The sequence below is a fragment of the Peromyscus leucopus genome, chromosome 15 (genome assembly GCF_004664715.2).
Source record: "Peromyscus leucopus breed LL Stock chromosome 15, UCI_PerLeu_2.1, whole genome shotgun sequence".
Classification (NCBI taxonomy): domain Eukaryota; kingdom Metazoa; phylum Chordata; class Mammalia; order Rodentia; family Cricetidae; genus Peromyscus; species Peromyscus leucopus.
The window spans coordinates 17,583,429-17,598,049 of record NC_051076.1 but is presented as its reverse complement, the minus strand read 5'-3'; the positions used below and the strand labels follow the sequence as shown (position 1 = coordinate 17,598,049).

At 42.0% G+C, this 14,621-nt stretch overlaps 2 protein-coding genes across 4 annotated transcripts in view; one reads left to right on the top strand and one right to left on the bottom strand.

The window, feature by feature from the left end:
- The window catches only part of LOC114686401 (nuclear valosin-containing protein-like), a 32,191-nt gene extending 17,699 nt beyond the window's left edge, over positions 1–14,492 (bottom strand). Inside the window, exons 1-8 of one of the 3 annotated variants that reach the window (XM_037211177.1) lie at positions 14,253–14,489; positions 12,977–13,050; positions 6,726–6,778; positions 6,541–6,637; positions 4,266–4,323; positions 2,017–2,283; positions 662–794; positions 392–468 (exon numbers count right to left, since the gene is read on the bottom strand). In XM_037211177.1, the coding sequence (XP_037067072.1) occupies positions 392–468; positions 662–794; positions 2,017–2,283; positions 4,266–4,323; positions 6,541–6,637; positions 6,726–6,778; positions 12,977–13,050; positions 14,253–14,309 (816 nt within the window). In that variant the 5' untranslated portion in view covers positions 14,310–14,489. Of the gene's footprint in view, positions 1–391; positions 469–661; positions 795–2,016; positions 2,284–4,265; positions 4,324–6,540; positions 6,638–6,725; positions 6,779–12,976; positions 13,056–14,252 lie in introns of those variants that run through there. The other 2 variants (XM_037211178.1, XM_037211179.1) reach the window with 2 other exon arrangements.
- On the top strand, positions 10,881–11,075 carry LOC114686400 (translation machinery-associated protein 7-like). Its single transcript, XM_037211183.1, has one exon. It carries the CDS (start codon positions 10,881–10,883, stop codon positions 11,073–11,075), a length of 195 nt encoding a protein of 64 aa, XP_037067078.1.
- Positions 14,493–14,621: the final 129 nt, after the last annotated feature.

Sequence of the window (14,621 nt, the reverse complement as noted above, 5' to 3'; positions counted from 1 at the left end):
CCAGGGAATCTGGCACTCCCTTCTAGCCTGAGGGCACCAGGCACGCAAGTGGTGCACAAACATACATGTAAGCCAGCAGAACACCTAGATACATAAAACCATCTTTTAATTTAAACTAAAAACAGGTAACTGGGTGGTGGTGGCACACACCTTTAATCCCAGCACTCAGGAGAGAGAGACAGGTGGATCTCTGTGAGTTCAAGGGCAGCCTGGGCTACAGAGCGAGTTCCAGGAAAGGCTCCAAAGCTACACAGAGAAACCCTGTCTCGGGGGGGGGGGGGGGGGGGGGGGGGGGGGGGGGGGGGGGGGGGGGCCGGAAACCGGCTGAATTTGTGTAAATGTTTCACAATAGACCCATCTCATGCAATGCCATTTCTCAATTGCCACTAACTTTTAATGTTGCATCATTGCCTCCAACATCTTCAAACTTCACACTGGAAATCTGCAACTCTATACTCCTTGCTTTAGCTGGGAAAAACCAAAAAAGGTGAAAAGATTAGTGATTCCATACAAACATAACTAAAGCTCCATTAGATTAAAAAAAAAGTTCTCAAGTAGGTATTTTGACACAAAAGTGGTTCTCAAACAAAATAACTCAAAATAGTGAGCCCCTCTCTCAAAGCAAACACACCACCGCCATCTCCTGCTCTCCACAGCTCACCTTTCTTTTGCAGACTAGCTTCTATTTCTCCATCTACTTCTTGAAGATCCTCTGTCTTTCTTTTGTTTCCTTTGCTCTTTGGCCTACCTTTCCTTTTCTTATCACTTTCCAGAAGAGAAGAATCTTTTAAAGTCTGGGGAGAAAACACAATTTAAATAAGCTGTACTTCAAATTACAGTGCTGTAGCATTGCTAACTATTGCCAACCTCTTTGCTCAAGGATGCTTGCTGCCTTCTTTCAGAAACAAACAAACAAACAAACAAAAAGCACAGCTTAAATCTTAATATTTGATAACTTTCTTTCCAGGTTCTACCAGTTGACCAGTTAAATTCAATTTCTTCCAAAAGACTTAATGCAGATAAACATGAGGTTCTTACCAATTATAACAGTGCTCTCCATAGTCACAGCTTAAAGCAAAGATATTCAGGGAAAGGCCCATTAATAACATAAAAGGAAAACCTATACCCCCAACACTTTAGAAGTGAAAATGAAGGATCAGAAGTTAAGGGCATTCTTAGGTACACAGAAATTTCAAGGTTGGACTAGGCTACAAGAGACCCTATTTCAAAATCCAAAATCAAACAAATAGGGCTCAGTCAGTAAGTCCTTATCATAAAATCATGACTGATCCATTTATGAGTTCACAGCTGAACAGTTATCGGGAGGTGGAACCAAACTGGAGGAAAGGGTCACTGGAGCGTGGTGGATGTCACTGACACAAATTCTGGAACCGTGGTCCCTTCCCGTCACTGCTTCCTGGTTCAATGAGGTGAGTAGCTCTGCTCTCCCACGCTCTTTCACCATGCTATTACACCTCACCTCAGGCCTAGAAGGAATGCTAATTCAGTCAGAGAGGTCCTTCTCCTCACAACTGTTTCTCAGCATTTCTTATTGCAATTAAAATCTGACAAAAATGGCAGGGACCCAGCAATGTGAAAAGATATCTACATGAGTAAAACAGAGTAGAGTAACAAGACACAGATTCCACTTGGAAACCTATTCAACAGTTAGAGCAATAAAGATCCTGGACTAGGATAATAATGACAGAAGCAGTAAAAAGTGATGATGTTTTCTATATATTTCATAGTATTTGTGATTTTTTTAAAAAACAAAAATATAAGTATTTGCTTGATTAATAGAAATGGGTTAATTTAAGATATAAGAACTAGATAGCAAGAAGCCTGCCATGGCCATACAGTTTATAAGTAATATAAGTCTCTGTGTGTTTACTTAGGTCTGAGTGGCTGCAGGAGCCGGGTGGACACAGGAAAACTTCAGCTATATTACATTCAATGAAAAGACTGCAATATACTCCAACACATGGAACTAAATGATCACTGTAAAAATACCTGTACCTCAGAATCTGGCTTTTTATAGTTGCTTTGGTCATCTGATAGGTCTGAAGGAAGACTTTCTTTCTTTCCACCTGGGGTTTTGTCAATAAACCATCCTCCCTCAGATTCTTTGGCAGGGGTCTTCAATGGCATGGAGCCCGTTTTAGAAGTCAGTAACGGCACTGAAGTGGTGGCTTCTCTCTGCTCCAACTTCGGAGTGTTTGAAACAGAATCAGGGTTTCCTTTCCGATACAGAGATAGCAGGGAATTGTTCATGTGATTTGCTGACTGGCAAAAACATGATTTCAGACTAAGTTACTCATGAAGTTAAATCTTCAGTACCTAAACTAAAAGGCTTTGTGTATTTTACTTTAAACAACTTCTCTCACAACATTTACAGTCAGAATACACAGGTTATTAATCAATTTCCAAACAAGCTTTTACTATCCAAAACTACTATAACCACTCTAAGGTAACAGAGAACCAGGCCAATTCATAATTGGTGAGTAAATAAAATCAAGAGGTATGAAAATGGACTGGTAAGTAGTGAATGATCAACTCAACACTGGACCAAACATAATGGAGTACTGTAATCACTTTGTTAATAAATTCAAAGCTTTATTTACCAAGAAGAGAAAAACTAAGAAGCAATTGGTAACTTGGTGCATTTTTACTATATCTTTTTATTCAGGCCTGTCCTCAGTAATGCTGCCTCCCCGGCAGAAAGTATGCCATTTATGTAGCCCTAGTTGGCCTGGACTCAGAGAACTGCCCATCTACGCCTCCCAAGTGCTGAGATAAAAGGTGACACAGACCTGGTGAGTTTCTTTTTTATTATTACTTCCCTTAATATTCCAATCTGTGTAGCAGGAATCTTAGAAGGTCTTATTAATAAAAACAAACCTGAAGCCAGGTATGAGGGTGAATGCTGGAAGATCAGAGAAACAGAACAAGCCACAGCTACCTCACTTCACTAGTTCCTCAGCTGATCCTGTTTCCTCAGACTGGAAACCTCTGAGTACTCATCCAGAATGGGTCTCAGCTGAACTGTTGCTCAAAAGCCTAAAAGCTTAACCAGCCAAACTGCTTTTAGTTTCTGGACTTGAAGCTTTATATACCTTTCTGCTTTCTGTCATCACTCCCTGGGATTAAAGGCTCGCTTTCTGAGATTAAAGGCGTGAGTCACCATGTTTGGCTGTATCCTTGAACACACAGAGATCCAGATGGCTATCTGCCTCTGGAATGCTAGGATTAAAAGCGTGTGCTACCATTGCCTATCCTCTATGTTTAATATTGTGGCTGTTCTGTCTCTGACCCCAGATAAGTTTAATAGAGTGCACAATATTTTGGGGAACACAATACCATCACATTTCCCCTTTTGTTTTGTCTAAAATTTAAAAAAAAGCTTATAACTAATACAAGAAAAACTATCCAGTAAGTATATACAATATATAGTCAAGAATTACATTAACGATGTCTAGTCCATTAACATTTGACAGATTCAGATAAAAACTCCATTAAATATATTAACAATGTCCAGTCCAGTAACATTTGATATACTCAGACAAAAAATTTCACTACTTATCCTATTTTAAACAAGTAGTTCCTTTTTAAAAGTAGATTCAAAAATTGACCTTTTTATCTTATCATATCCATATTCTATCTTTTTTCTTTTCATAATAGATTCAGTAGTCTACCTTTTGTCATTGTTATATCTTCCCCTTTTTCTTTTTAGAGTAGATTCAGTGATCTACTCATTTTCTTATTATTTCTTTATCTTTTTTCCTCAGAGTAGAGTCAGTGATCTACCTCATATCTATAAATCTGCCTTCAGTTTGGACTATTGTTTTCCCTCTTTCTCCTTTATATAACTAATTATATAAGTACAGGAAAGATGATTAAACTATTGATGGTGTGTATAGGGAGCACTCAATTATGTATTGATAATGATGGACATGGTCCTTCATTCTATTTTTAACTTTTTTCTAAGAAAGGATCACAATGAGTAAGAAAAAAAAATTGGGGCTGGAGCGATGGCTCAGCAGTTGAGAACACTGGCTGCTCTTGCAGAGGACCCAGGTTCAGTTCCCAGGTCTCACGTAGTAGTTGCTCCTAACTCCAGTTCTAGGGTATCCAATGCCCTCTTCTCTCAGGCACACATACATACATACAGATAAAACAGTCAAATACATAAAACAAAAATAAATGAATCTTAAAAAAAGAGAGAAAGAAAAAGAAATCAAAGTGGGCTCACTCAATGTTTGGCTTACCTGTGGATCTGGGTAATCTTCCATGTTTGAATCATCATCAGAATAGCTTTCAGTGTACCTAAGGATGAGAGAGAGAAAGTAAAAAAGTTTTGGAGCCTTTTCTCTTACTGTGTCAAATAAGTCAATATATTAAGGCAAATCACGATGAGTTCAAGGGCTGGCTGGGGGCGGTGGTGGCACAAATCTTTAATCCCAGCACTTGGAGCAGAGGCAGGTGGGTCTCTGAGTTTGAGGCAAGCCTGGTCTCACAGTGAGTTCCAGGACAGCTAAGGTTACACAGAGAAACCCTGTCCTGAAAAACAAAAAATAAAACAAACAAACAAACAAAAACAACAGGGGGAAAAAAAAAAGAGTCCAAGTGAGAGCTTTAGAGATGGATGGCTCAGTGGTTAAGAACACTTGCTGTGCTTACAGAAGGCCAAGTTTAGTTCCTAACTCCAGCTCACAAGGATATGATGCCCTCTTCTGGCCTCCACAGGCACCCACATACATATGGGATCCACTAACACAGGCACACTCACTTACAAAACTAATTTAAAACAAAACCAAACCAACCTCAGGCCAGTGTACCACTCAACCACCATGGGAGAAGCTTCTTTGTACACTAGATGAGAATTAACATAGAGACCCACAATTGGATCATGCGCAGTGTGAGAGACTTTGGAGCACTCAGTTTTAAATGGAATGTCTTCACCAAACCCCTCCCTCAAGGCTCAGGGATCTATGTAGAAGAGGAGGCAGAAAGGTTGCAAGAGCCATAGGTGGTGGATGACTTCAAGTAAACAGTCTTCCAGACACAACAGGACTGATGCACACGTGAACTCACACAACACTGTGGCAGCATGTGCAAGACCTGCACAGCTTCAAACTGGACAGAGTCCCACCACTGAAAAGGAAGGGCACAAGACGTTAACTCTAACTGAAAGCTACTAGGAAAGGGAGAGTCACTGGACAGGTTAACCACTTTCCAAGGAAGCCTCATGTTTGGGAGGAGTTAGTTGGCTAACACAACACGAACTCCAAGGTTTCTTTGTGGCCTTTTTGTTTTAGCATTTTTTTTCTTACTAGTTTTTGTTTGTTTTGGTTTTCATTTTTTTGCTTGAGAGGGAGAGAGAAAAGGAACACAAAGTTGAGTGGGTAGGAAGGTGGGGAGAATCGAGGAGAAACTGGGAGGGGAACACGATCAAAATACATTATATTAAAATTTTTAAATTAAAGAACAAAACAAGTAAACAATACAAATAAATCTTAGGAAAAAGAGTATTGTGATCAAAGAAACTGGGATCTAAAAATCCATTTTAAACAGCCAGGTGTAGTTGTGCGTGCCTTTATTCCCCAAACTCGAGAAGCAGAGAGAAGGCTGGTCTCTGTGAGGTGAGGCTAGCCTGATCTACCTAGAGAGTTCGAGGATAGCCAGGAGTACACAGAGAGACCCTGTCTCGAAACTAAACTAAACTAAAAGTAAAAATCCATTTAACCAGCTAAAAATCTGTGCTTAATGTCGCTGAATATCAGCTTCCTTATCTATCAAATAATAAGGAATGTCTCATTGTTTTGTTTTAATGTGTACAGGTGTTTTGCCTACATGCATGTACATGTGCCACGTGTGTACCCCTGGAACTGCAGTTACAGACAGCTGTGAGCAACCATGTGAGTGCTGGGAATCATACCTGGTTCCTCTGGCAGAACTGAGCCATCAATCCAATCTTTCCTTTTTTTTTTTTTTTTCTTCCAGAGCTGAGGACCGAACCCAGGGCCTTGAGCTTGCTAGGCAAGTGTTCTACCACTGAACTAAACCCCCAACCCAAATGTTGTCATTTTTAACATGAGTGCTCCAGCCATACATATTTAAACATTAAAATTTACTGCCATCTTTTAATATACCTGGCGTTATATTAAAGCAAAGAATAACGATGATGAGACAACTCTGTTGGTAATACAAAACAGTAAACAATTTCCATGCCACACGATACAAAGATCACAGCAAATCTCTGTAACCAGATGTGAAGCAAACACTCCCAAGGGATCTAAGAAGGCCCAAGACTGACATCTTCACTGACGTTTTAAGGTTGAGTGGGATTTGTGAAAAAGAAATGAATACTCAAGTTACTGAAAAGCAGTCAAAGCATCTTTAGGAGTAGAGATCAATATGGCTGGAGGGAAAGAGTGTAAGGTAGAAAGATGCTCAGGCGTGGCTGCACCATTGCCCGAAAGGAGCCCTGGAGGGTCTCCAGGTGTGCCTGTGGGACTTGGGGACATGCTTCGCAATACTCACTCATCATCTTCGTCTCTTCTTGCTCTTTTTGACAGATGCTCATCTTCTAATTCCTTAAGATTCTTCAGTTCTTTCTCACTACTAATTACGTTAAATACTGAAACAAGTAAACGATAAAATGTCATGAGTTAAAACTAGTATTTCCATAAATGTTGATAATTCTGATCCAATAGTGAAAGACTCACCTTTTTCTACCTGAATCCTAAAAGCATTTCTTTTTCTTCGGCCATAATCTACACTGGTAAAAAAAAAAATTTTTTTAGCACACAGTTTTCACAAATATTTTCTACTAAACTTGCAAACTTGTTTGTTTTGGTTTTCATTTTTTTGCTTGAGAAGGGGAGAGAAAACTAGTAAACTGTCATGTGCCACTCTGGGAACAAAATGGGGCCCCTTGTCTCAAACTCAAGACAGGGTTGTAACCCTGGCTAACCTGGAATTTGCTAAGAGATCCACCTGCTTCCTGAGTACTGGGATTAAATGCTTCTCTGCCAGATCAGTTACAATGACTTTTTTGTTTTGTTTTTGGTGTTTGAGACAATGTTGCTAAATAGTCCAATCTAGACTCAAACTCAGAATTCCAACAAAGTACTGGGATTATAGGTGCAGGCCACTATGTCCAGCTGATCCTGACGTGACTTTAGAAGGAAATGGGTCAGCTAATTTTTAAAATATCCATATCTAACATTTCCTCATTATTAATCAAACATTTATAAGGCTGTATGCTAAAGATAGCGCACAAAAGTTTGATGAACAGTGTCTGTGATTTCCAGTTACATTCTTTTGTTTTTGGGAGATAAGGTCTCATTATGCAGTCCTGGCTCTGTCCTAGAACTCACAGAGATCCACCTGCCTCGGTCTGAGAGCTGCGACACCATGCTTCAACCAATATAAATTATTCATACTGGATATGTTGGTGAATGCTGTAATCCCAGAACTCAAAAGGCAGAGGCAAATGGAGTTTGGTGAGTTTAAGGGCAGCCTGGTCTACATGGTAAGTTACAGACCAGTCACAGCTACATAGTGAGACTCTGTCTCCAAGAAAAACAGCAACAACAACAAAATATATATATATATATATATATATAAAAGGTTCCTCGAGGTGGTTAGATGGCAGATAAAGATGGATGTTACCAAACCTGACTATGCATTTGATCCCAAGACCCACATGGTGAAAGGAGAGAACCAACTAATTCCTGCAAAGCTGCCTCAACTACTCTCTCTCTCTCTCTCTCTCTCTCTCTCTCTCTCTCTCTCTCTCTCACACACACACACACACACATTAAACATAATTTAACATTTTTCCAATTAGGTGCATGGGCTAGGGAGATGGCTCAGTGGATAAAGTGCTTGTGTCCAAGACTCACATAAAGGTAGGCACAGGGAGACAAAGTAGAGACAGAATTTCCAGAAACCGGCAGGCCAGCTAGCTTGGAGTATAAAAATAAGAGACCTTGGGGCTAGACAGATGGCTCAGCAGTTAAGAGCATTCATTGTCAGATCTTCCAGAGGACCGAACTTCAATTTCCAGCACCCACATGGCAGCCAACAACTGTAACTCTAGTTCCAGGGGATCTGACATCACACACCTGGTGCCTGACATCACATATGTGGTACACAGTCACATATTCAAGTACACACAAGTATACACATGTACACATAAGATAAATATACATAAAAGACAAAAACAAGGCCAGATGTGGTGGCACAGGCCTTTAATCCCAGCATTAAGGAGGCAGAGGCAGGCAGCTCGCTGAGTTCGAGGCCAGCCTGGTCTACGGAACGAGTTCCAGGATAGCCAGGGAGGAGGACATGGGATGAGACAGGACAAGATTTGGGGGTGGGTGGGTGGTGGTGCCGGTGACATAAGACAAATGAACAAAAAACAAGAGCCCTTGCTTCAAACCAGGCAGAAGGCAAGGAATGACTCGGGGACTGTCAAGATGTGTGTGCACATGAGAGCATGTTCACACACACAGGAAAAACAAAACAACAAAAACCAGGTACTCAGTTCATTTAAATGGAGACTGTGAAGTGTGAGACTTTTATTAAGCAAGCCTATTAAAATGGAAAAAAACAGAACACAACATTCAAGACAACAATAAAGAGTAATCTACAACTAGCAAGAACCACCTATGTGAGGGTCAACATTCAATCACTAAATCTTACCTCTCTCTAAAGGGTAAGTTTATAAAGCCAAGGCTGGCCTCAACTTGCTATGAACTTGAACTTCTGCCTTCACATTCTGAGTGCTGGGACTACAGGCATTCACCACCAGCCTCGTTTTTAAAGCTGTGGTTTTGTGGACAGGACTCAGGGCTTTGTTCATCCTGGACAATCACTCCCCCAACTGAAATACATGACCAGCCCAAGATTAACTCTTTTCGAAATGGTGCTCAGTTAAGACTCAGTCAAGACAGCTACACATCATTAAAAAGATAAAGCCAGGCCTGACAGAACATACTTCCAATCCCTACACTCTAGAGGTCGAGGCAGGAGGACTATGAGCTTGAAGACAGCCTGTACTACATCAAAACAAGACCTTGTCTTATAAAGAAAAGATAAATTAGAAAATGACTAACTAAAAAAACACAGGCACAAGTATAACAAAGTGAGAAGGCTTAGCAGGCAGAGCTCTCTGCCATATAAGCCTAACCACCTGGATATGATCTCTGGAACCCAAGAAAGGTAGAAGGAGACAACTTCACAAAGTTGTCCTCTGACCTCCACATACATGATATGGCATGGCATCTGTCACATGAACATGTGCATGTATACACACAGAGAGAACACACTGATAGATTTTTCTGTGCAGCTCTGGCTGTCCTGGAACTCACTCTGTAGACCAGGCTGGCCTCGAACTCAGAGATCCACCTGCCTCTGCCTCCCGAGTACTGGGATTAAAGGTGTGTGCCTTCACTGCCCAGTCCCACTGGTAATGTTTTAATTAAAAGAAAAAAAGCAAGGGTGTTTTTGCTGGAAAGCACAGGACTCCATCCTTGGATCCACAATTATTAATTAAGAATAGGATAAAAGCTGGCATCTCTGCCCACCCTTTCAATTCACCAGGCTCCTATATCAGGACAATAATCACTCAGGAGTGTCTAAACTTTTCATCCCCCTACAAGGCTGAAAACACAAAATGTTGCCCTAAATCTGTAATCATCTGTGATTCCAGGCATGGCAAAACCTGGTAGTACAAACCATACCCCAAATAAGAGTAATTACTTCCCTCCGGGCAGGGGTGGTATACTCCTTTAATCCCAGCACTCAGGAGGCAGAGCTAGGTGATCTCTGTGAGTTTGAGGCCAGCCTGGGCTACAGAACGAGTTCCAGGACAGGCACCAAAACTACACAGAGAAACCCTGTCTCGAGAAGAAAAAAAAAAAAAAATTACTTATGATGGTCTAGACTACACCCTGAAGAGTAATCATTCTATAGGAACCAGATCCTTCCCTCAAAGGATGACAGGGCTAATTTCAGACCCTCGTGGAGCAAGAACTGGGATAATGATCCACTAGTGACACCTTGATCAGAATTGTTTAATTACTCATATCTCCTGCTCTACTGTCTTGATTCTCCCTGTTTAAACTTGAAGATCCATTCAGTATCCTGAAGACAAACAGGTCACTGGAACCTTTTATCAGTTCCTCTTCCCAGATTAAGTCTCCTTTCTCTACTTCTCTCATTCCTCATCTTTATCTGATGGACCAACCTGGCCAGGCTTTTACCCTAAAACTCTAATACACAACTATCAAAGTAAGATTTAAAACAATGACAAACCTAACCTAATTTTTAAAAGACCTAAGAATATATAGAGCATAAAAAATATAGCATTTGGGGGCTGAGAAATGGCTCCACAGTTAAGGGCACATGCTGTTCTTGCAGAGGAACCAAATTTGGTCTCCAGCACCCTCATGGCAGCTCACTGCTGCCTGTAATTTCCTTCTCAGGGTATCTGATGCTCTCTCTGCACCCACAAATATATATATATACCCTGTGCATATACATACATACAGGCAAACACTCATATACATAAAAAGTAAACAAATCTTAAAAGAGTGGGGCTGGAGATATGGCTCTTGCAGAGGACCCAAGTTCTGTTCCTAGCAGCCACTCGGTTATATAGCAAATTTGAGGCCATTCTGGGCTATATGAAAGCCTATCAACAAAACAAAGCAAGGCCAGCACACAGGCTTCCTCAACAAACCTTCTCACCAGAATTAATCTTGTCCACTATTAACAGCACTTTACTTTTAAAGTAGCAATAATTCAGCTGTTAAGAATAATGTGCCTGGGCTTAGGATCGGGGTCTGGTGAAGGGGCTGTCTGTAGGCGCCATGTCAGGCCACGAAGGTGGCAAAAAGAAGCCCCTGAAACAGCCCAAGAACCAGGCTGAGGAGATGGATGAGGAAGACGAGGCTTTCAAGCAGAAACAGAAAAAGGAGCAGAAGAAACTTGAGGAGCTAAAAGCCAAGGCCGCGGGCAAGGGACACTTGGCCACAGGTGGAATTAAGAAATCTGGCAAAAAGTAAGCTGTTCCTCATATCTGAGATGATGGTGAGCCTCTTCCCTTCCTACTTAAACAGCTGGATTCCCTGCCATAACATCTTTACCACCTACAGCTAGAATGAAGTGTTATCCTGGAGCCTGTTGTACATTGTAATAAACTTTTGTAAAAAAAAAAAAAAAATTATAATAATAAATAATACAATGGCAAAAAAAAGAATAATGTGCCTGTATGGTGGTATTTTATTTGTACTGAAATGTGATTTTAATTGTATGTTAATAAATAAAGTTGCCCGGGGGTCAGAGCTATTAGAGCCATAGCAAGAGCGGGGCAGTGGTGGTGCACGACTTTAATCCCAGCACTTGGTAGGCAGAGCTAGGTAAGTCTCTGTGTGTTCAGGGATACAGCCAGCATTGGAGACACTCGCCTTTAAGACCTGGAGGGCTGTACATATGGACAGTGACAAGGCAGTCACGTGTTTGGGTTTACAACCAATGAGAAGGCAGAACAGAAAGACTATATTAAAGAAGGAAGTAGGTCTCTTTCGGAGAGGTAGGACCACCGCAGGAGGAAGGGTAAGGTTTTAGCTCTGAGCTCTGACCTCTTGCCTTTCTTATTTACATTGGTTCTGTGTTTCTTATTTAATAATACGGTTGGTCACATCTACAGTGCCCGTAAGACACATTAAAAACATGAAGCTTATACTGGAAAGCAGTTGAGGGTTAGGGATGTAGGGCAGCTAGGAGAATGCTTGCCTAGTGAGTTCAACATCAAGCAACAAATAAAATCAGATATGGTAGCACATACCTGTAGTCCCTGCACCTGAGCTGCAGGCAAGACCATTCAAAGTCACCCAGGGCTACAAGTCTGTAGGCCAACTTGGGCTGTATGAGACATGCTCTTAACAACAACATGAAAGCCAGAGGCAGAGACAGGCAGATCACTATAAGGTGGAGACCAGCCTGGTCTACAAAGTGAGTCCCAGGGCAGCCAGGGCTATACATTAAGACTCTGTCTCAAAATAAAACAAAACAGAAAAGAAAGTACCACCAAAATAAAATAAGGGCATTAAAAGCTATAAAAAAGGGGGGGGGGTGGTCAGGTCAGGTTAAATAAGCATGTTCTCTAAAGACATCCCTTCAATGACTGTGGTTAGCACAGATCTGAAGAGTGGTTTTCAATGATGGTAGTAGTAGTGGCATTCCTAGCGTGTACAATGAACATGTGAGGGGCATTTTATATGGTCACAAAGACTGAAGAGCATTAAGAGATTCAGTGAGTGAGGATACAACAATTCCATCTAAAAAAAAATCTACTACTCCTTCAAGACTCTCAGTTGTTCAGCCAGTCATTCATGATTGTGAAAAATCCTGAGTTTAGTTACCTAACCTGGGACCCATCTGCCATATACGTAAACCCATGTTGAATAGTTTTAAAGGAACTGAACTTTTTAGGAATACAATTAGCTTACAAATTGAGAATTTCCATCGTTTTTTTTTTATTTAACCTGAATCTTCCTTCCTCAGCTTTTCAGGTTGTGGGATTATGGACATGGTCACCAGGCCGGACTCACATTCCTTGACAGAGCCTGAAAGCTGAGGAAGAACATGCTTGATGGTTTTAATTTTCTGATGAAACAAATATGGAAGAAATAAAGCAATATCTCTATCTCCTGGCCAATCAAAGAGATAACAAAAGAAAAAAGGAGCCATTTTCCTCTGGTGAAAGGAATTAATAACACTGAATATAGTAGATGATTATACATGCTTGTATAACTGATTTTGGATTCAAGTTTATGAGTTGGTAAGATAATACCAGCAGCCATTGATATCAAGAGAAAAATTAAGCAAGATGGAATATTTAAAATGGAAAGGGGGAGGGAGGCTAAAAAAAAAAAAGCAAGGATTTAGAGGTATACTTCTTTACCTGTACATTCTTTGCAAGTCAGATGCTAAGATTCCAGTGTCTACATATTTGCCACATCTATTACTGGCGAGGTACTAAAAGAGAAAACAGGACATATATTAACTTAAGAGATTTCAATCAGTAAATTAAGAGTTTCAGTTATTCCAACACATACTTTTATGTAAATACTTCAGGAATAAAGTATACCACAAAATACAAAAGCATATCAGAAACACATTTAAAAAAAAAATGCCACAATCTGTAATTGGATTTTTTCTTTTTTCCAAGACAAGGTTTCTCTGTGCAGCTCTGCCTGTCCTGGAACTCAATCTGTAGACCAAGCTGGCCTCAAACTCAGAACTCAGAGATCTACCTGCCTCTGCCTCCTGCCTGCTGAGATTAAAGGCGTGTGCCACCACCTATCAGCTTGGAAGATTTAATTAACATCCTTAGCCACTACACTATCGTTAAGGCAGTGAGGGCTCACTATACACTCTATGTTCAGAAACACTCACGAATACAGCAGCAAATGTTTAACACCTGTCACTCACAAAACTATCCGCTGAAGGCTGGGGCTGGAGACAGTTACCAGTGAGCAGAGTGGAAACAACCAGAAGTTGGATATAAAGAATTCAAGATAGTCTAGCGGTGGCGGTGCAGAGGCAGGCAGATCTCTGAGTTCGAGGCCAGCCTGGACGACAGAGCAAGTTCTAGGACAGCCAGAGCTACACAGAGAAACCGTGTTTCGAGAAAGGAAAAAAAAAAAAAGAAAGAAAAAAGAAATACAAATGCCTTTCGGGGAGTGGTGACAAAGCCTTGAACCTAGTATTGGAGAAGCAGAGGCAGGAGGACGTCTGGGAGTTCAAGGTTAGCCTGGTCTATCTGCATAGCGAATTCCAGGCCAGGCAGGGCTACAGAGGACGACGCTGTCTCAATAAAACCGAACAAAAACAAAACCTCTCGCTCCCTTTAACTCATGCCGCTGACTGCATCACCGAAGGCATCCGCCACACAGGGCTCCCTAGTTGTGGCAATGAGAAAACATCGGCAGAGCACCCGGGCTCCCTCTTTTTACTGTCCCCCTAAGGTAACCGGAAGCTCTGGGGTTAACGTTTGAATTCTGGGCACCGAGGGCACTGGGAGGAAACCCGTGTCCTGATTTAAGAAGAGGTCAGAATCCTGCCCTCGATGGGGAGGGCCGGCCGGCGTCGGCCTCCACCGCGGCAACACCCACAAGACCACGCCGGAACCCAGCCGCGCGGAAATGGAGACGCAGGGTCCCGAGATACACACGCACCTGAACGACCCGCTGCTTCAACCTCCCGTCCACGAACACCGCCGGCCTGGGCTTCATGCTGCCGTGGGCCAGCCGTGGGCACCCCACGATACCGGGAAAGCCTGCGGCAGCCGCCTTCCCCGCCGGACCGGAAACACAGAGCACGCGAAGTCCGGCGGCACCGGAAGTGCCGCCCCCCTCGCTGGCTCCTCGGCATGAAAGTTCTGGGAGTTAGGAGGACTGCACTGCCAGGAAGAGGGAGAACCCTGGAAGCGCGCGCGAGGTCCCAGTCCGGTTCTTTTTCAGGATTGTCCAACAGGGCCTAAGCGACTAGGCCCGTTTTGAAGACATTCAACTTTATTGGTTCCCAAATGAGCAGACGGACAAGGA